General features: G+C 47.6%; 3 protein-coding genes across 3 annotated transcripts in view; 2 read left to right on the top strand and 1 right to left on the bottom strand.

The window, feature by feature from the left end:
* The window catches only part of RMND1 (required for meiotic nuclear division 1 homolog), a 34813-nt gene extending 33983 nt beyond the window's left edge, over positions 1-830 (bottom strand). The window contains exon 1 of the mRNA XM_049765379.1: positions 705-830. The gene's annotated coding sequence lies outside the window, so the exon portion shown is untranslated. The remainder of the gene's footprint in view (positions 1-704) is intronic.
* MTHFD1L (methylenetetrahydrofolate dehydrogenase (NADP+ dependent) 1 like) overlaps positions 1-22635 on the top strand; it is a 641585-nt gene that overhangs the window by 482047 nt on the left and 136903 nt on the right. The gene's annotated exons all lie outside the window — the stretch shown is intronic.
* On the top strand, positions 2562-8829 carry ARMT1 (acidic residue methyltransferase 1). The gene is made up of 4 exons (XM_049765389.1): positions 2562-2662; positions 4174-4418; positions 5822-5987; positions 7818-8829. Exons 2-4 carry the CDS (start codon positions 4180-4182, stop codon positions 8601-8603), a joined length of 1191 nt encoding a protein of 396 aa, XP_049621346.1. The 5' UTR covers positions 2562-2662; positions 4174-4179; the 3' UTR covers positions 8604-8829.

The following is a 22635-nucleotide window of genomic DNA, read 5'->3' as shown; positions in this document are numbered from 1 at the left end:
GTGCGAGGCAGGCTCAGCACTTGTTTATAAAAAGAAATAGCAGAAAGCTACCCGGTGCTTGGAAGGGAGGATGTCACATTCTACCCAGGGCTTTGGAGGGGGCACATTTTCTACTTCAAGAACGAGAGGAGCCCCCTTATGCCAGGGCTGTAGACATTCCCATCCACTCCCGCAGGGCCCAAAACTCCTGAACCGATGGACAGTTCCCTCCTCCACGCACAGGCTGCTTCCAGCTGTACAGACAGGCCTGCCTAGAGCAGCAGGCATTCACAAACCAGGCCCAGGAGGGACAGCCGAGTACAACCTTCAGATACCAGCCCACGGTGATCCCGGAATCGTGAGGGGGACTTCACCCCAAAACGCCTCCTGTCACGTCACTTTTCAGACCTGGCTGACTGGGGTGGGGGCTGAACCCCACTCGGTCCGTGCAAAGGGGGGAAGTCAGTGCAAAACTCGGTGAACCTGCTTGCAATGGCTCCATCCCTCATCCTGCTCCGTGCTTTATCTCTGCAACGAATAAGCCTCCCCAGGGCACTGGCCCAGACCGCAGGGCACCGGGGTGGAATGCACGGCGGGCTCGGAGCACCCGGCGAGCGCACCCGGGGCCTGCACCGGGCCGGGGGCCACAGTGGGACCCGAGGGGGGGAGAGATCCAGGACGCCTCGAGACCTGCGCAGGCCGGTAGGGGAAAGCTGGGCACTAACCTCTCAGCCGGTGGAGAAAAAGCCGAGGAGCACGCCGCTGGTAGCCGGCCGGAACGGGGGGACCAGGCGGCGGAGGCCGAGGAGGCAGGTCCCTGCCGTGCTCCCCGCCCCGGCCAGTCCCGCCCCGGAGCGCCGCCCCGCGCAGGCGCAGAACCCCCCAGGCGCTCGGGGAACCTGCGCCACCCGGCTCACGTGACCGCCTGAGCACGTGACCCGCGCGGCCGGGAGACCTTTTCCGCTCCCTGGGGTCCGGGCACAGCATCCAGATCCCAGCCCACTTCCGCCTTCCGCCCTCCCGCTCGCCCGCCGCGGCCCCGACCTTTGAACCCGGAAGAGGTCGGAAGTCCTCGAGCGGCATTGCTCGTCTCTGGGCGGGATTTAATAAAGTTCGCGCGTTCAAACTTTTTTTTCCAAGCCCACGCTGCTCCGCCTCCGCGCGCATGCGCCGCTCAGCCGCGGGGGATTGTGGGGCGGAGAGCGCGCTGCCATGGCTGCCGCCCCGGCGTCGTTGTCGGGCCGGGACGTCGGGTGCGTGCCGCTGCTTTCCTTCTTTCCTTCCTTCCCTCCTTCCTATCGGGTTCGGCTCCGAGGCGGCCTCGCGTGGCCTCTGGCGCCCGGCAGTGGACGGCCACGAGCCGGGCTGCGGGGTCGGATTCGGGGCCTTCGGGCTGCGGGGCTGGCGCTCCGCCTTCGGGTTGGGCCGGGTTCGTCCCCGGCACCGGGACTTGGGACAGTTGGGGAGGCGGGAGCGTTCGTCCTCCCCGGGGAGGAAGCCGCCCTCCTGCCTAGGATGGGTGGAGGAGGACGGTGACGCCACCAGGCCTTCCTGGCCCCGCTTCTTGGCAAGCAGTGCCGGCTCCTTCGAACCATGGCGTTGACTTTGACTTTGTGCTGGGATTCGAGCTTGCAACTGTCTGTCCGAACGTCCTCCCAAGCCGGGCGATTGGCTGCGCCTCGGAAGAAACGGACTTCCCTGGTTCGGAACAGTTTGCTGGAGGTGGTGGTGGTTATTGCGTTGGTTTCTGAGTCACACCCGGAGGTGCGCAGGGATGACTCGGACCCCTGGCTGGCTGGTGCTGCCCCGGGGACCCCGTGGGTCAGGCAGATGGAACCCTGAACCTGGGTGGGCCAGCGTGCAAGGTCAACGCCCTACCCGCTGTGCTGTTGCTCTGTGAGATGGGAAGTCTTTTTAAGATTTACACGTGGGCCGGAGAGATAGCATGGAGGTAAAGCGTTTGCCTTGCATGCCGAAGGTCGGTGGTTCGAATCCCGGCATCCCATAGGGTCCCCCGAGCCTTCCGGGGGCGATTTCTGAGCCTGGAGCCAGGAGGAACCCCTGAGCGCTGCCGGGTGTGACCCAAAAACAAACACAAACAAAAAAGATTTACACGTGGCTAAGAATATAGAGAGAAATGACAGAAACAGACCACTAAGTACTTTTTCCTGGCTAACGAACGCCCACCAGGCAGTTTGACTTTTCTGGAGGGTGAAGTCACTCATAAGCAGAAGAGCCTGTTTATTTGACTATCCCTTTTCTGGCCCCTCTGGTCAAACTAGTTTCTGATGAAGAAATAGATAAAGGACTAGGCTGGGGCAGATAAAAATCAGGACTGGGCCTCCTGAGACCTTCAGAGATTAGAGGACTCCATCGAGCTTCTTCTCAACCCTGCAAGACTCCCAGGAATTCGTGTCTGATCAGTAGGCAGATGCTGCTGGTTGGCTTGTTGGCAGTGGTAGGACGCAGGGGACTTTGATTTGAAGTTGGGTGTTACAGAAGCTGAAAGATGTCCAGTCTGCCAGTGTTTGTACCACTAAACAAGACACTAAGGCACCATGTGACTTCTCTCCCTAGGTCCTTTGCCTATTTGACAATTAAAGACAGATTGCCACAGATCTTGACCAAAGCTATAGATTCCCTGCATAGACACAAAAACGAATTTTTTGAGAAACATGGAGAGGTAAGACTTGTGTTTTACTTTTAAATTTGGGGAGTTACAGAAGTCCTCCGTAGTTTTCCTGTGTGGAAGTGGTCAACCTGAAAAAAAAAAAAAAGATTTGTAGCACATAAGAAGAAAAAAGGAAGGTGGGAGTTGAATGATCAATAATCTTTGGCTAGTCTCTGGTAGGGTGTGTGCTCTGCTAGCTGACCCAGGTTTGATCCTAAGCACCTCATGTGGTCTCCTCCTGGCCCCTCCGCTCAAGACCACCTGGAGCTTCTCTGAGCTCAGAGAGACACAGAACAACACACATAAGCGCTGGGGCCCATGGTGGAATGTAGGCCTGTACTAATGAAGGCAGAGGATTTGGTTGAGGGTATGGTAGGTTGGTCCATTCTCTCTCTCTCTCTCTCTCTCTCTCTCTCTCTCTTTCTCTCTCTCTCTCTCTCCCTCCCTCCCCCCCCTCTCTCTCCCTCCCCCTCTCCCTCTCTCCCTCTCTCCCTCCATAGGAGGGTAGGAGGGATAGTTTTGACAATAAAAGACTGCTAAAAATAAGTAAATAATCTTCGCTTAAGAATTTTTAATTTGGGACCTGTGGAGACAGTACAGTAGGGAAGGAGTTTGCCTAGCTCACAGCCAACCTGGTACCCCAGATAGTCTCCCATCCCCAGAGTAATTCTTAAGCACAGAGCTAGGAGTAAGCACTGAGTATTGCTGACTAGTATGCCCTCCCTCTCAAGCAAATTTAATTGGGGGGTGGGGCAAAGAGATAGTACAGTGGATGGGGCATTTGCCTTGTTTCCAATTAACCCAGTTTTAATCCCTGGCACATGAGCACCACTAGGAGTGAACCCAGAGTATCTCTGGGTGTGGCCAAAAATACTTCTCCAAGGACTGGAGGGAGAATTCAAGAGATTGAACCAATGATTTACACAAGGGGAGCCCAGCTTCCAACTCTGCCATATGTGGTCCCCAAATAGTGCTAGAAGTATTCCTGAGCACTATGATTAAAAATAAAAAATTCTGAAGGGCATAAAAGTTTTTTTTTCTGAAAGGCAAAAAGTGTTCTGAAATGTATTTTTCCTTCTCAAATTTAGATCTATAAAAGCATGTTTCTCCAAAGAAAATATTCACTCCTATACTCTTGGGGGGATGTGGTTGGCTTTAGAACTGTATCCAGTGGTGCTCACGACTTACTCCTGGCTTTGCTCAGGGATCAGCCTGGAACCCTCTATGACATGAGAATGAGCTTATTTATCTACTTACGTGGTTTTTGTTTCTGGGGCCACACCTATCGGTGCTAGGGGTTATTTCTGTTTCTGGGGGACTCATGAGATGCCAAGGATTGACCCGTGGTTGGCCTCATGCAAGGCAAATGCTCTACTCTCTGTTGTCTTTCTGGTCCCAAATGCACTTGAGTTTGGTTAAGGGTCTTAAACCCTGTACTTCTCTGGCTCCTTAAACATTTCTGTATAAAATGACCTACATGCAACAGTTATTTATATACCTGTTTTCCTCTTGTGTTTTTGCAGAAGGGTATGGAAGCTGAAAAGAAAGCTATTTCTCTTCTTTCTAAATTACGAAATGAATTGCAAACAGATAAACCAATTATTCCTTTGGTTGAAAAGTTTGTTGATACTGACACATGGAATCAGTATCTAGAATATCAAGAAAATCTTTTAACTGAAAGTGACGAAAAGCCAAGGTGGTTTTATTCACCATGGTTGTTTGTAGAATGCTACATGTATCGGAGAATCCATGAAGCCATTATCCAGAGGTGAGTATGTGGCCATCTAGCCATGTGTTTTAAGTATCTTGTGTTTTTTGGGGGGAAGTGTAAGATGATTATAGATACAGAACAGGCCTGGAGAGGTAGTACAGGGGTTCAAATCTTCACTGGATTCCCATACTACATGCTCCCCTGAACATTACCAAGTGCGGATATGGAGGCCTTCCCTGTGCATTGAACTTCTTGGCAGAGAATTGCTGGGAAAGTCTCCCTCCAAAATAAAGAATATAAAAAACAGTGGAAGTCTGAATCAATTCAGCAGACACAGTCTTACTATTGGGAGTTTCTGGAAGTGGTAGCAATATAGATTCCTGGTGATTTTAACTAATTACTCTCTAGTATCATGCATGCCAGTGAGCACTTCACTGCCAAACCTCATCCCCTGGCATTGGTTTTGCGGTTCTTCTGGGGGAATCTTATAGGGTTGGGAAGGTTTTGGTGACTGGATTTAACTAGGGACTCATGGCTGAAGTCGACACACTCCCAGTGAGCTGCATCTCTGGCCTTAGATGCTGTCTTAGTTTCTCAATCTTGCTTGGGTTGTTGGTTTTTTGAGAGGAGGGTCCATGTGCGGTAGAACTCAGGCGTCATTGAAGTGAAGTGATAGGAGCTGTCATTCTGGCCCAATAATCCGGGCTCTATCTTTCCCTTAGAGACTGATTTGCTTCCTTTCAGCTGTGTGGCTCCTGCTAAGGACCTTCTCTCAGAGCCAGTTGTCAAGCCTTCATAGAAAAATCAGTGTTCTTAGTTTTCAGTTCATTTTAACCAGAAGTGTCTTCTTCCATTTGATTACACACCATTTGTTTACCATTTGTAACCATTTGATTACACTTCATTTGTTTTGCTGAAATTGTTTGGAGTAACTTTTGGCTGTTTTCAAAAAATAAATAAAAATGAACCCAGGGGTTGTGGATTTTCTTTCTCTGACCAGAGGCTCTGAAGAAATTTCCACTCTGAAGAATTCCCAGGATGCTGGTCACCTTCCCGAAATCAGGCTGTTGCTTTCCACAGTGACTGGCTGGCTAGAAGGAAGTCACAATATTTGGGAACGTATATTGCTGTTTTCTATTTTGAACATTTATTTTTGAGGTTTTGGGCCCAGAGCCTGTGCTCAGTGTAGACTCCAGTACGGGCATATGGGAAAACACACAAGAAGACATGCAGGGGACTTTGGGGACTTAGGAGACTTTGCACTGGGATTAGCCTGGCTTGCCACAACAAGGCATGCGCTTTAACCCCTGTGCAAACTCACTTTCTCCAGCCCCAAAGAGTGACAACTTTTTTAATTCGTGGTTTGGGGATCTGAGCTTTCTTGCATGAATTTGTGCCCCAGCAATACTACTCTGCAGTGGAGGTACAGAGTTGCAGGAATGTCTTTTCTTCCATTTCAGTCCGCCAATCGACCACTTTGACGTATTCAAGGAATCGAAAGAGCAGAGCTTCTATGAGTCACAAGAATCTGTTATTAGTTTGTGCACTTACCTGCGAGAGTTGATGAGCACTCTTAACTACCTCGAAGAGGAGCAGCTGAAGGAGGAGCTTTTTAAATTTCTGCAGGTAAGCCCGAAGTCTCCCAGGCTTTGATCTTTCAGCAGTTCAAATCAGAGCTGGCACCATTTCCCAAGAAAGCACAGTCGCAGGGAAGTCAGTTCATGATAAGACTGCAATGACTTGAGGAGGAAGGGAATTGGCCTCTGTCCTAGCTAGTGTCCGATCCCAGTACCTGGCTCGAGGGCTCACAGGCCTGCTCTGTGCTTGCTTGTGTGTGGGCCTGGGTTTTTGCTTCAGTCTCCTCATCTATCTTACTCTGTACCTGTGAGTCTGCATAGGGATGGTAGTTTCCAAAAGGCTTGTAAGCCAAAGTGAGGACTCTGTATGTTTTTTTTTTTTTTTTTTTGGTTTTTGGGCCACACCCGGTGACGCTCAGGGGTTACTCCTGGCTATGCGCTCAGAAGTCGCTCCTGGCTTGGGGGACCATATGGGATGCCGGGGGATCGAACCGTGGTCCGTCCTAGGGTAGCGCAGGTAAGGCAGGCACCTTACCTTTAGCGCCACCGCCCGGCCCCGACTCTGTATGTTTTAGGTAATATAAGTGTAACCCAACATCCAGGTTTTGCTGAAAGTGGCCTCAGTGTTACTCAGGGATCGAGCAGAGGAATGACATTGTCCCTATAATGTGTTAAGCCATGTTCAAGTATGAGCCACTTGTGGGTGGTAGCTACCACATAACATAGACTGTTCAAGGCTGACTCTGAGCAGATTGTGAGAATGGAGCCGAGGGGCCAGTTCCAGAATCTCCCTTCTCAAATGTGGCATTTATTTTGTTTTTGGACCAAACCCGTCGGTGCTCAAGGTTTACTTATAGCTGTGCTCAGGGATCACTTCTGGTGGGCTCAGGGGACCTTATGGGATGGTGTGGGTTGACCCTGGATCTACTTTGTGCAAGACAAGCACTCTACCTTCTGTCCTATTTGACAAGAGAGAATTAAATTCCAGAGAGTTTGCTAAGTGTCCTAAGCTCAGTGGACTCTTGAAAGAGCTGAGCTGGAGCAGGAGAAACAGCACAAAGTTGATCTTTATGGGGGCCTCTGGAGTAGTATATAGAGAGAGATGAAATAAAGAGATTCACTTTTTGTCAGCTTTGAATTGTAAGGTCATCCCTTTTCTGGCTTCCTCTATGTTCCTATTATCTGCAAAATGCATACCTTTTCATTCTCATGAAATGATCTGGGTGCTGAAGTCTTTCAGACCCATTTTTGGCTGTTCCTTACAGAATAAGTAGCTAGCTGTTCCTTGTTTCACTTTGTGCATCCAGGATCCTGGAGAGACAGTGTGTTCCTAGAGAGCTCGTGGTGCTGGGTACAGGCTTTGCACGGGGTGGGGTGGGGTGAGGGGATGGGGGTGGCAGGGTTGGCTTCTAGCTTCACCACCACTGTGGTTCCTTGAACACACACAGCTGGATACAGCATGAAAGTGAAGACAGAGAAGTTGGTCTTTTCATTAGCAGGGAAGTGTAGACTTGTGTATTTTTAGTATTTGTGGAGCATTATTAGCTCCTATTATTATTATTATTATTATACCCCATCCTTAGACATCAGCAAACATTGAGTCTGTGTTGGTGATTCAAAAAGAGGGTAGGGGCTGGAGAGATAGCATGGAGGTAAGGCGTTTGCCTTTCATGCAGTCATTGGTTCGAATCCCGGTGTCTCATATGGTCCCCCGTGCCTGCCAGGAACAATTTCTGAGCATGGAGCCAGGAATAACCCCTGAGCACTGCCAGGTGTGACCCAAAAACCACACACACACACACACACACACACACACACACACACACAAAACAAAAACCAAAAAAAAGAGGGTAAATAGTTTTTGTTTTTTCTTTTTCAGATTTCATTGTGGGGAAACAAGTGTGATCTCTCTCTGTCAGGTGGAGAAACAAGTTCTCAGAAGACCAACATAATGGATTCTTTGGAAGACCTCAAACCTTTCATTTTAGTGAATGACATGGAGCATCTTTGGTCCTTGCTTAACAAGTACAAGAAAGCAGAACAGGCTTCTGTTCGTGTGGCGATCGTTCTGGATAATTCTGGGTTTGAACTTGTGACAGATTTAGTTTTAGCTGACTTCTTGTTAACCTCTGAACTGGCCACTGAGATCTATTTTTATGGGAAAATGATTCCCTGGTTTGTGTCCGATACCACCATCCACGATTTTAAATGGCTCATTGAACAGGCAAAGCAGTCGAACCATAAGTGGACATCCAGGTGTGGGAATGACTGGGGGAAGTACATGGAAACAGGCCGCTGGGTGTATCGTGACCACGTCTTCTGGACGCTCCCTCACGAATTCTGTGCCATGGCTCACGTTGCTCCCGATTTATATGCTGAACTGCAGAGGGCCCAGTTAGTCCTGTTGAAGGGCGACTTGAATTACAGAAAGTTGACAGGGGACCGGAAATGGGAGTTTACCATTCCGTTTCATCAGGCTCTGAGCGGCTTCCACCCGGCCCCTCTCTGCAGCATCCGAACTTTGAAAGCTGAAATTCAGGTGGGCCTGCAGCCAGGCCAAGGCGAGCAGCTGGCTGCCTCGGAGCCCACCTGGCTGACTACAGGGAAATACGGCATCTTTCAGTTTGATGGGCCGCTTTTAGGTGGCTCACTTAGGAACTCCTGAAATGCAGAGCAAGGTCTGACCAACCCTTTGCCTCTGGAAGGCTGTGCCTCTTCTCTGGGGGTCATTGGTCCTTTTCTGCCCAGTCTTCTCTGAGGCACTTTGTTCCTGCCTCCTTTGGGGGAGAAAATGGAGGAAACTCGTTACAGATTTTTACATTGTTATAGTTGGGATTTTAGTAACTTATTTCATAGTTTCAAGGAGTTTGGATGGAGATTTTTTTTTTTAATTGGGTAGAAAACAACAGAGTTTTGTTTTGGGGGCCAGAGAGAGAGCATAGCAGTAAGACATTTGCCTTGCATGTGGCCGACTGGGGAGGGACGTGGTTCGATTCCTGGCATCCTATATGGTCCCCCAGCCTGTCGTGGCCAATTTCTGAGTGTAGGGCCTGGAGTAGCCCCTGAGTGCTGTCGAATGTGGCCCAAAACCAGTCAATCAATAAAATAAGTAAAGTTTAAAAATAAAAAAGAGTTCTATTTTTTAAGTTACTCTGCTCTTCCCCCAGTGATCTGCATGGTGGTCCACATTTTAAAGGAGCACAGAGTTTTACTGATATGGGGCTTGAGGGCTTTAGAACAACATGTTATTTTAATGGTTACAGAGAGACATTTTTTAAAACGGATGTTTTCACACATAAGACTTACCTCAAATAAATTCCAACTTGAGTTTATTTCAACAGCCTGCTGTATTTGCACATGTTTATATTTTGATTCACTTGTGGGGTGGGTGTTGGGAAATTGGATGGAATGAAACAAATGGTTTTGAAAAATGGAATCTTTTAAATGCTATTTGTCATAGTTAGAATCAAGCCGAATAGATTCTTTTAAAACATGAATGTTTTAAGCAAATGGATTTGTAGACGATTCTGTTTTTTAAAATGCTTCGAAAAAAATTTCTTGGTGCATTGTATTTGGAGCACCCATTTTGTATACCTTCTTCAGTGGCCACCAGATATTCAGGGTCTTGTTTTGCATCTAAAATTAGGAATAATCCTGGAAATGTTTTTTTTGCACAATAATAAAAAGAATGATGAAAATCTCACTGGTTTCACTTTCCAAGGCAACACTGTCACAGGGATGATGGTTTGTTTCTTTAAGAAGCTCCAGACTCTATCAGCTGGTGCCAGTGTAGCTCTTTTCTCAGTGTTCCACTGGAGTGAGTCCTGGTGCTTTGTGAGAATATTTACCAAAACCTGTGCAGTTTGACTCTTTTCCCATCTATTCGGACTCCAGTTTCAAGTATTTAAATCCCCAAAATGCTTAGTGTGTTAGAATTGTCTGCAGATACTTTGTTTTTCGGCCACACCCGTTTGATGCTCAGAAATTGCCTCTGGCTTGGGGGGACCATATGGGATGCTGGGGGATCGAACCGTGGTCTCGGTTCTTCCTTGGCTAGCGCTTGCAAGGCAGACACCTTACCTCTAGTGCCACCTCGCCGGCCCCGTCTGCAGATACTTAACCCAAGTCAAAACACATGATCATTTGGGTCAAGCTAGCCCCAGGCTGAGGATTTGTGCAGTAGATTGTATTTTCCAAAGCACTGGAAGGGGCAACTCTGTTTAGCCTCTGAGGAACTGCCCAGCCTCTCTTACAGGCTCACGTTTTACATCCTGCCTACAATACACAGGATTTATGTCCTTGTTGCTTCATTTTCCTCGTTTGAGTTTAGCCTCTCTGGCTGTGCAGTGTTACCTCAAGGTATGGGTTTTGGGTTCCCCAATGAGCAGACTTGCCATGGGCTCACCAGCTCTTTGTTCATCTATAGAGAGATCTCCAACTTTAAATATAAAGTTTGTGTGTGTGTGCATCTCACCCACCAGTGCTCAGGCCTTACTCCTGGCTCAACACTTAGGTTATTCCTGGTAGACTTGAAACCATAGGAGTTGCCAGGGATGGATTGACCTGGGTGGTTCTCATGTAAGACAGACTCCTACCCACTGTATTACCTGTTCCCTCCTTGCACTCATTTTAAGAAAACTCCATAGGCATCACATAATTGAGTTCTACTTCTGAACCTCCATCTTCCACTTATTTTCCTGACCTCCACTAAGCCTTATTCCAAAACCCTGCCCTGCCACAGTATTCCATGGGGAGATGGGGAGTGGGAAGACAGCATTCCTCTGATCTCTCTATTACAAAGTACTAAACTATGTCTGATGCTTAACAATAAGCAATAAATGAAACCTGGAAGTTATACAAATGGCTATAGCAGAGATAGAAACAAAGCCATAATCTTCCCTAATCCAAAGTTCTCCAGAAACTTGTCCTAATGTTTTGATGTTTCGAATTTTTCTCCATAGGTCTTTTTTTTTTAAGCATTTCTTTTTTTGTTTTGTTTTGGGTCACCGGGCAGTGCTCAGGGTTACTCCTGGCAGGCTCGGGGACTATCGGATGCTGGTATTTAACCACTGTCCTGTGTCTAAGGCAAATGCCCTACCGCTATGCCATCTCTCTGGCCTCTAAACATTTCTAATTAAAAACAAAATCAATCTGAAGTATCTTTCCAATTCCAGAGGTTATTTTTTTTAGGTTTGTCAGTTTTGTTACTACTATCACTACTTTTGTAAACTTTCCTATTTTAAAAATTAGTTCTTTGGGGCCAGAGCGATAGCTCAGTGGTAGAGTCAGCCTTACATGTGGCTGACCCCAGATGGAGCTGGGTTTCATCCCTGGCATCCCCAAGCCTGCCAGGAGAGAGTTTTTTTTTTTTTTTTTTTTTTTTTGATTTCTGGGCCACACTCGGGGGTTACTTCTGGCTAAGTGCTCAGAAACGGCTCCTGGCTTGAGGGACCATTTGGGATCGAACCTAGGCCCACCCTGGGTCAGCTGCGTGCAAGGCAAATCACTGCGCTATCGCTCTGGCCCCTGCCAGGAGAGATTTCTGAGCACTGAGCCAGGAATAACCAGGTGGGTGTGGCTCAAGAAACAAAAACAAGGGGCCGGAGAGATAGCATGGAGGTAAGGCGTTTACCTTTCATGCAGAAGGTCATCAGTTCAAATCCCTGCGTCCCATATGGTCCCCTGTGCATGCCAGGAGCAATTTCTGAGCACGGAGCCAGGAAAAACCCCTGAGCACTGCCGGGTGTGACCCAAAAACCACACACACACACACAAAAAAAATCCTGCTCTAGGGATGCTTTGTTTTATCAAACTTTACCCTCTTGCATAGGTTTATTATTATTTGTGCTGTGTGTGTGTGTGTGTGTGTGTGTGTGTGTGTGTGTGTGTTTAGATCTCACCCTGGCATGCTCAAGGGTCACTCTTGGCCTTGCATCCAGGAATCCCTCCTGGAGATAAAAGGGGGCCATGTGGGATGTTGGGGGTCCAATCCAGGTTGGCCATGTGCTATACCATTTCTCAGCCCCAGCTTGCATGACCAGGGCCATGGTAATGATACTCGGGCATCAGAAATACTTGATTTCTAATCCTGAACGAGACTTATGTCTCGATGTTCATTTTACTAGAGAAAGAGACGTTGCTTTGGGTGCCCTTGAACTACGTTGATTTTAAATCCAAACCCAGTTCTGGTTGAAAGATCCTGGCATCTTGGCTCCCCCTAGTGGCCACTAAGGTACTTCCACAAACATCATCCTTTTTTACTTTTATTTTTTTTTTTATTGAGGCCATTGTGAATTACAAGTATTTCTCAGTTGTATTTCAGGTGTTAGGTGACAGTGAATTAGGGCCATTCCCACCATCAGTGTTGACCTTCCTCCACCATATTCCTCAGCATGCATCCCAAGCCACCATCCCTATCCCCCTAGACTGCTAGAGAAAGGTTCATTTTGTGTTTAGCCTGTTATAGTTTGGGTCTCTTGATTCTGTTGTCGTTGACTTTGGCTTGACTATTTAGATCTGACCTAAATGCTCCTGAGATCACTTGGTCCCTGGGCCCCATCCACTTTTTTTTTTGTTTTTGTTTTTGTTTTTTTGGTTTTTTGGGTCACACCCGGCATTGCTCAGGGGTTACTCCTGGCTCTATGCTCAGAATATCGCTCCTGGCAGGCTCGGGGGACCATATGGGACGCCGGGATTTGAACCGATGACCTTCTGCATGAAAGGCAAATGCCTTACCCTCCATGCTATCTCTCCGGCCCCCCCATCCACTTTTAAATATCATCCTTCCCCCCCTTAAACCTCAGGGAGGGCAAATGTCACAGATAGCCTGAGAGTTGATGTCAGTTGAGCTGCCAACTTTACCTTTCTTCTTTGGAGCTCAATCCATTTTCTATTAAATGGACCCTTCATTTCATTTTCAGACCCTTTATAAAATAAAAGGGAAAATTTGTCCTAAAGAATTGATTTGGGTGGTCAGTGTGATAGTACAGTGGATAGGGCATTTGTCTTATATGCGACTGACCTGGGACAAATCTGGGTTTGATCCCCAACATCCCATGTGGTCGCCCTGAGCCTGCCAGAAGTGATTCCTGAGCACAGCGTAACTCCTGAATACTGCTGGGTGTGGCCCACCCCCCAAAGTTTTTTTTTTTTTTTTTGGTGGGGACTGAAGTGATAGTTCTGTGGGAAGGGTACTTGCACACAACGGACCTGATTGATTCCCCTGCTCCCCTTATTGTCCCCGGAGTGTTCCAGCTGTGATTCCTAAGTGCAGAGCCAGGAGGAAACCCTGAGAACAGCCAGGTATGACCCCAAAATAAATACATGATTTAATGGCTGGAGAGATAGTACCTAGTAGGGTGTTTGCTTTGTATGTTGCTGACCTTGGTTGGATCACCAGCATTCCATATGGTCCCTCAAGCCCACCAGGGGTAACCCTGAGCACAGAGCCAGGAGTTCTGAGCACCCCTAGATGTGATGCCCTCTCCCAAAACAATAAAACCCAAGTGATTAAATATTGATTTTTATTGGTTGCACATTTTTATGTTTTGTTTTTGGTTTGGGGGTCACACCTGGTGTGTGTTATAACGGGTTATTTCTGCCTTTGTGCTCAGAAATTGCTCCTGGAAGGCTCAGGGGAAAATATGGGATGCTGGGATCAGTCATGTGCTGATCTATACTATCACTCTGGCTTTGTAGTTGTAGGGCAGCTGCTGACTTCATGTATTTTCTCCCCATTATGTTGGTTTGGGAGCCACATCCAGTGGTGCTCTGGGCTTTTTGGGGACATTTCCTTGAAGAGTTCAGGGACTGGGGATCAAAAACAGCTTGTGCTGGGGCCAGAGTGAGAGTACCACAGGTAAGTAATGCAAGCCTTGTGTTTGGCTGACTCAGGTTGCTCCTGATCTCAGGCATCTCAAGGTCCTTGAGTACCTCCAGGAATAATCCCTGAGCACTGTTGGGTGTGGCTCCAAAACAGAAAACAAAACAACCAGCCCCAGGCAAGGCAAGTGACCTATTTATTTAATGAACATATTAATTGGCCCTGTTGTTTTCCCAGTGTTTTTGGTTGCACCTGGCAGTGCTTAGGATCTTCTCTTGGCACAGTGCTGGGGACCATGAGGTGCTGCAGATTGAACCACAAGCAGAACATGCCTTCCAGCATTTTATGTATTTTTTCTCACTTTGGTGGGTGAAGGAATCAGGCTAGAAGTGATCCTTTGGTTATCTCCTACAGCAGCTATCAGCTTGTCTGGGGATTGCATACTTTGGCCATAATTTCAAATCTAGATATGATAAAAACAGTATCAGCAGAAATCTGGCAATTTAGGATGAAATTACTCTGAAAGTACAGTCAAATGCTCCTCCCCTCCCTCCCTCCCTCCCTCCCTCCCTCCCTCCCTCCCTCCCTCCCTCCCTCCCTCCCTCCCTTCCTTCCTTCCTTCCTTCCTTCCTTCCTTCCTTCCTTCCTTCCTTCCTTCCTTCCTTCCTTCCTTCCTTCCTTCCTTCCTTCCTTCCTCCACCTGCAACCAAACCAGGTTTGATTCCCCAATATTTCATCTAGTTCCTCCGGGAATGATTTTTGAGCGCAGAACCTGGAGTAGCTCCTGAACACAGTCGGGTGTGGCCCTAAACCAACCAAACAAAAAAAACCCACAGACCCTTCCTCCCAACGAAAGCAATGCCCCGAACGGATCTTGCTGAAAATCTAGCTCATAATCACCTTTCCTTGAACTCCTACACAGAAAACGCTTTAGAACAGCTCTTGTGGGCGCAGTTGTTCCTGCCTGGAAGTCCTGGAAGTCATGGTTATGCCTCACATGAAGGCCATGGTAGCTTTTATTTTTCTGCACGGCTGGCAGAGGTTCCACGGAAGCCAGCGACAACACACACACACACACACACACACACACACACACACACACACACACACACACACACACACACACGCTGGCAGAGGTTCCACGGAAGCCAGCGACAACACACACACACACACACACACACACACACACACACACACACACACACACACACACACACACACACACACACACACACACACACACACACACACACACACACACACACACGCTCCGTCCCTCGAGGCGCGCAGAGCGACTTGCACCAGGCCACTCGCCCCTTCCTCGGGGCCGGCCCAGGAACTACCTCCTGGAAGCTGAATCTGAGGATCCAGGGCCCGTATCGCTCCCCATCTCGGGGACCACTGGGACCCCAAACCTCCACTCCAGCTCCGCCACCGCCCTCGCCGGGGGGTTCCCCCTCGGCCTCCTCGGGCTGCTCGGCGGGCCAGGGCGGGTGGAGCCGCCTCCGGGCCACACCTGCCCGCCGCCCGCGGGGTGCCCGGTTGCCGCGGAGACCCGTCGGCGCGCGCCGCAGCTTCGGCGCCGAGCCCGCCCGATCCCGCCGTCTCGGGGGCTCCGCCCGCGATGAGCTGCAGCCGGGACCCGACCCGCGACGCCCCCCGCGGCGACCCGTCGCCAGGGCCCGAGGTACGGCCCCGAGCACCCGAACGCCCCAGGACACGCTCCCTCCGCCGTGCGCCCCGTCCGGGTCCCATCTCCGGGCCCCATCTCCGGGGCGCGAACTTTAGGGGCCCGCGGGGCTGGCCAGGAGCGTCCCTGACTCCGCAGGGGATGCGTGCGGGTTCGAACTCTAAAGCCGGGGTCAGCAGCGATCCCCCCACTTGGTTCTGGCCGGGGCACAAGGCAGTTCCTCCCTTTGCAGCCGGCCCTGGAGACCGTGGGCCAGGGGCTTTTCGTGCAGTCTGCGGAGGACCGAGAAAGCCGCGAGGGCCCGGAGAGATAGCACAGCGGCGTTTGCCTTGCAAGCAGCCGATCCAGGACCAAAGGTGGTTGGTTCGAATCCCGGTGTCCCATAGGGTCCCTCGTGCCTGCCAGGAGCTATTTCTGAGCAGACAGCCAGGAGTAACCCCTGAGCACCGCTGGGTGTGGCACAAAAACCAAAAAAAAAAAAAAAAAGAGAAAGCCGCGAGCGGGGGAAGGTGCCAAGCGCCGCTGATGACTCTAGAAGCTCTTTTAGTCGGGCTGGATCTGTTTCTCTCTGTGTCCCCTGGAGACGGCCCCTGGGTATTTGCGAACGCACGCACACAGACAGACGCGCGCGCACACAGGCACACGAAGGCACATGCATGCCTCTGGTTCAAGGTCCCTCTGGACCTGGCCTGAGCGCCCCACCAGGCATAAGAGGGGTCCTGAGCAGTTCTTGAAGAAGAGGGACAATTTTGCTTTCTTGAACTGTAAACCTGAGCGCTGTCCCCTCTGTCGGACAGTGCACACTTTTGGTTTGTTTTGCTTTGGGCTCACATCCGGCCATGCTCTGGGGAGAGTGCGTTGGGGGAACCGTAGGGATGCCAGGGAGCTTCTGGTTTCGAGTTCTTTGGGCCACTTACTTGGCTTTCGAATATGGAAGGAGAAAAGAACTTTAGCCGGTGAGGTGGGGGCCCACCTACCTGTGCACAGGGGTCATTCCTGACTCCGCAGTCAGGCATCACTTCTAGCACGGGGATATCACTCAGGGGACCTTATAGGACGCTGGCATGAAACCTGGGTCCGTCGTATGTAAGGGAGCTCCCTACCTACTGCGTTATTGCGTTGGTGCAAGAAAAGAACTTTTTAATCATCAGAGAGCACGTGTTTTCTGGTTTACTTTAAAAAAAGACTGTGTGTGGGATGAGATAGCATGGAGGTAGGGCGTTTGCCTTGCATGCAGAAGTACGCGGTTCGAATCCCGGCATCCCATATGGTCCCCTGTGCCTGACAGGGGCGATTTCTGAGCATAGCGCCAGGAGTACCCCTGAGCGCTGCCGGGTGTGACCCAAAAACCAAGAAATCACTCCTGGTGAGCTCGGGGGACCATATGGAGTGCCAGGGATCAAACTTGGGTTGAATACATGCGTGGCAAGTTTCCTATCTGCTGTATTACTAACCACCCAGGCTTCCTGCCTCTGCCTTCTTTCATCCAACATGATGCCCTCCAGTTTTTTTCTGAGTTTCTGAGAACTGCATGGATTATTATTTCCGACTGGCTGTTTAATATTCCATCGTGTAGATATACCTCAATTCTTTTACCCAGTCATTTATTGTGAGACACTCACTTTGCTTTCATATCCTGGCTGTTGTACTAAGAGCTACAGTGAACACAGTTGTGCTTGCTTTTCTTTTTTTTGGGGGCCACACCCATTTGATGCTCAGGGGTTACTCCTGGCTAAGCACTCAGAAATTGCCCCTGGCTTGGGGGGACCATATGGGATGCCGGGGGATCAAACTGTGGTCCTTCCTTGGCTAGTGCTTGCAAGGCAGACACCTTACCTCTAGCGCCACCTCTCCGGCCCCGAGTGCTTGCTTTTCAAACTGAGGTCTTTATGTGGGTGTGCAATGACTTTGCACATCAATACCAGAAACTTGAATACAACTGTGACCTTATTACGTAAACTTAATGATCTAGATATAAACAAAGCATGCTTGGCTCTCCACATAATATAGTTTCTAGGTTTCTCCAGAGGGCTCTGAGTAAAACACAGGCCACTTCATTTGAGTCGTTCTGTGTCTGAGAACCTGGTTCATGTGAAGAGGGTTTCTGATCCAAACTCTCAGCAGTCCGGCCACCAAGCACTTCACAAACCCACAGAGACTAAGAGTCTCAGCAGAAAGCAAGGAGAGATTCGGAGGGATCTAGTCAGGAAGGGCCGAAGTGTTTGTTCAAGCCCATAGGATGGACTGGGCTTCTTTGAGGGACCCAAGAGAAATTTTAATCTTGTTTAAAATTCCCAAAAAAACCCAAAAACAAAAAAAACAGGCTGTAACTTTTTTTTTTCTCCTTTAGAGGGTTTTAGTTGGCATTTGATTTTGAAGTGGTGCTGCTATTTGAAGTGACTGAACGGAACTGTGCTTCAGGGGTTCATACCTCTTTGGAATAGTGTGAGCACAACTTACTGGCTTAATTTGATCTCTTCTTGACTCATTCTAGGCTTCGCTGTATCAGTTGTCCCTTTAAAATGGTTAGTTGTTTTGGGCCTTTCGCGGTGGTTTGCAGGTTTACTCCTGGATCTGAGCTCAGGAATCTCTCTCGGGGACTTGTGGAGCCATCTGAATTGCTGAGGAGTGAACTTCATGAGCAAGGGAAGCTGTAGTATCTTTCTGCCGCTTTGTTCTGATTTATTCACCTCTTCCTCTTCTCTCTGGGAAGTTTGTCCAGAAGTTACTTTGTGTTTTGTTGCATTCCTCTGAGCATTTTCTTTATGGACCACCCATGAGTGAAATCATAGCTGTTTGCCTCCTTCCGACTGATTTCACTAAGCACTGTACCCTCAGGTTTCATTTGTATTGTTGTCAATGGCAGGATTTTGTGTTTTTGTTTCTAGAAGAGTTGAATAGCTATTCGTTGTGTCTTTATGTCACATCGTAATCTATTTCTCAGTTAGTAGAAATGGAAGATACTTCCAGTTCTGGGCTATTTAAGCAATGTTATGATAAAAACATGGGCCTACATATATTTTTGAATTAGTATTCTATTATTTTTTGGGGGGCATATCAGAAGTGCTCAGGGCATACTCCTGGTGCTGCAACTTTGGTATATCTTAAGTATTTATTGGGGGACCAGATGGGTGCTGGGGTCTGCCATGAGCAAGGCAAGTGCCCTATCTGCTGTACTATCACTCCAGTTCATTATTTCTTCTTCTTCTTCTTCTTCTTCTTCTTCTTCTTCTTCTTCTTCTTCTTCTTCTTCTTCTTCTTCTTCTTCTTCTTCTTCTTCTTCTTCTATTATAAAATTGGGATAACTGTATAATATGGAATTTCTGATTTGAATATTATGAGAAATCTTCTCACTGCTTCCATAATGGTTGTGTCCACTTAAACTTCCTTATTTTTAAAAGTGGTCTGTGATGGCAGGAGACCTCCTGTGCACTGAGGCTTCTGAGCGAGGTTGCTGCAGTAGGGGTTGGGCCCCGTCTCAGGTCTCCCTCCCTGTAAACTCACCAGTGGCTGGTGGCATAGCCCTTAAATTTCTTTTTTTTTTAACTTTATTGATTGATTGATTGATTGATTTCTGGGCCACACCCAACGCAGGGTTTAACTTCAGGCTCTGCACTCAGAAATTGCCCCTGGCAGGCTGGGGGACCATATGGGATGCCAATTGAACCTGGACCCTCCTGGATCGGTCACATGCAAAGCAAATGCCCTGCTGTGCTATCTCTCCGGCCTCAACCATTTAAATTTATAGCACCATACCAGGATCCTTCCACTTTCTCATTTTTGGGGAAATTTATACCTAATGTAGTGCACTGGGGTCACAGCCTATGAAACTCAGGGCCTCCGGTTTGGTATTTGGTTATAACTGACTAGTGCAATCAGATGCTTGTCTTTATTATGCTAACCCTGGCAGGTCAGAGAGGAATAACTCTTCCTCTTCTTTTTTATTTTTTGGTTTTTGGGCCATACTCAGCTGTGCACAGGGATTACTCCTGGCACTGTGCTTAGGAATTACTCCTGACAGTCTCAGGGGACCATATGGGGTGCTGGGAATTGAACCTGGGTCAACCACATGCAAGACAAATGCTCTATGTGCTGTGCTATTGCTCTGGCCCTTTATATTCTTTTAGTACATTTGCTTATCTATTCATCTAAATCTCCATCTACCCTTCCATCTATTTGTCAGTCTGTCCATCTTTCCATCTATGCAGCTATTCATCTATCCATCTCATCCATTTATTCATTCATCCATCCTTTCTCATTTGTTCAAATGTGGAATGAATATTCGTTGGACAAACATTTCTGGGGATAGATAATCTGGGTAGTGTTGGGATTAAAGTTTGCTCACATATAAAATTATATATGCATTCTCTATAATGTATAATAAATGAATACTATAATTGTTATATTATATACAAATGTTTTCTATTTATAGTAATATTAATACTTGAAGCAAACTTTCACAGATGTGCATTTAAAGTTTAGGATGTGGCTCAGTAGTAGAATATATGTCTTGCATATGTGAGACCCTGGCTTCAATCCCTAGCATTACAAAAACCCTAAAGCATTTGGCATGTAAGGCATTTGGCATGTATTTTTTTTAAAGAATTTTATTGATTGATTTATTGGTTTTTGGGTCATACCCAGCAATGCTCAGGGGTCACTCCTGGCTCTGTGCTCAGAAATCGATACTGGCAGGCTCAGAAGAGCATATAGGATGCAGGGATCTAACCTGGATCTATCCCATGTTGGCAGCATGCAAGACAAACTGCTGTACTATGGCTCCGGCCTCTGTCCAAGAATTTTTTTTACAACACAGGGGCATCTCCCACCTTGAATATATGTCATGTGGACCCAACTTAGACCCCAGGTGATTAGACACCGACCGTCCAGCCTGTATCCCTGGATCCCAGGCATAGAAATGACACAGTTATTCACAACAGCTACAGGAACCAAATCCCATCTGGGACGTCCTTAATACTGCTCAAACACCAGCATGGCCCAGCTCTAATAGGATATCCTGACAATGAAGAAATTGGGAACAACTTGATCTAAGAGCAGGTTACCCTACCTCACCAGCTAACGATGAGACAAAATCAGAAGACTTGTCACCCTTTGGTCTGTGCAAAAGCCAAGATCGCGATCTACAGATGACTGGCTGATAGAGCCATGACCAGGCTATGTATCCTGGGACCAAGAAAAAAACCCTAGCCTATGGTTTGACCTACGACCTACACAACAACCATGATCTCTAATTCCAGACGTATGACTAAGACAGTAGCAACTGAATGGGTCTTCTGGTAACATAACAAAAGACGTTATCCCAGGCTTTATCCTAGGATCAGCGCAAGGACCAAGACCACCAACCACAGAAGACGGATTAAAATGACACTAAGGGAAAGAACTTCTAGAACCACAAAGAAAGACTTCACCATAAGTTTCATCCTTGACCTGTGCAGAGACATGATTTTACCACCCAGGATGAAGCAAAGTCTCCCATACACCACAAAAGCACCAATGGGAGAGTAAATGAACTAGAAAGGAGTCTATAGTTAATTCCATGACAATATACTCCAAGGGTGGAGAAACCCTGTATCTCTTAGGCCAAGGGAATTCTTTTTCGAATGACTCCAATGTTTACTGTGCTATGGGGGGAGGGAAGGAGGGAGGGGGAGAGAGGGAAAGAGAGAGAGAGAGAGAGAGAGGGAGAGAGAGAGAGAAAGAGAGAGAGAAAATAATCCTTATTTTATTTTATTTTATTTTTTTTATCTATTAGGCTTTTGTCGATTTTTTTGATTTGGTGTGGATATTGAACTGGTTGTCTCCATTTTTAGTTATTTATTTTTCTTTCTTCTTTTCTCTTCTTTCGTTTTGTGCTCTATCATGTTTTTTTTATCTCAGTGTCCACGGCAAGTATGTGGTGCCTAAGAGATACAGGGTACTTCTTTTTATACTGACATGGTGTTCCACCTTCTTTTTCCCCTTCGTCTCTCAGAGGATGAAAGCCTCTAGAAGAACTCCGCCCATTTTTGGCATATTTGATTTTTACCCCATTTTATTACTTTTCTCTTCTTCAAACAAAACCACATAACCTTAACTATTTAGTCCCGCCTCCCAATTAGAGGGGGATATAATGGAGGTACCATGACCAAACAGTTGAAAGATCACTAAGTAGTAAGCTAGGGACAGAGGGGACCACTCATTCTAGCAGCCCGGGGGGTGAGGGTGGAGGCTATGGGAGGCAGGATGGGAGCGGAGGTGGAGGGAGGACAATTCAGTGGTGGGAATTCCCCTGATTCAATGTTAATATGTACCTAAAATATTACTGTGAACGATATGTAAGCAACTATGATTAAAATAAAAATTATATTAAAAATAAATAAATTTCTTTAGGGGCCGAAGAGATAGCATGGAGGTAGGGCATTTGCCTTGCATGCAGAAGGACAGTGGATCGGATCCTGGCATGCCATATGGTCCCTCGAGCCTGCCAAGAGTGATTTCTGAGCTCACAGCCAGAAGTTACCCCTGAGTGTGCCAGGTCTGACCCAAAAACAAACAAACAAACAAAAAGATAAATTTCTTTATTTTAAACACCATTCTTTCCAACATTGTTCTTAGTTTCCCAGCCTCCCTCAACCCTGCCCCTTGCAAATATCAACAATTTGCTTAATTTTGCTTGTTAAATGGTAATGGAATATGAAAAAAAAAAACCTTCCTTAAAAGAAAATTAATGAAAATTATCATATCTTGCAATGGGGTGATTATGTCATTGTCTAAAGGTTTGCTAAGCTGTTTATTTCTAGTTGAGCATTGTTTTTGGTTTTGTTTGTCTTCAGGGGTCCTCAAACTTTTTAAACAGGGGGCCAGTTCACTGTCCCTCAGACCATTGGAGGGTCTGACTATAGTAAAAACAAAACTTATGAACGAATTTTTATGCACACTGCATATATCTTATTTTGCAATGAAGAAACAAAACAGATACAAATACAATATGTGGCCCGCAGGCCATAGTTTGAGGACCACTGGTCTAGTTTATGTGTCTTCTATGATAATTTCACATCTAATTTGGTATATTAGGACTGGGAAGTCAGTATTTCAATTATGGAGGTGTTGTGTGGCCATATAGCAGACACTTGGTCCAGGACTTAGAGCAGGGCCTATGAGCTCATATGGTGACAGCGGTAGTTT

The sequence above is a fragment of the Suncus etruscus genome, chromosome 18 (assembly GCF_024139225.1).
Source record: "Suncus etruscus isolate mSunEtr1 chromosome 18, mSunEtr1.pri.cur, whole genome shotgun sequence".
NCBI classification, from domain to species: Eukaryota; Metazoa; Chordata; class Mammalia; order Eulipotyphla; family Soricidae; genus Suncus; species Suncus etruscus.
This window is presented reverse-complemented; position numbering and strand designations above follow the sequence as displayed.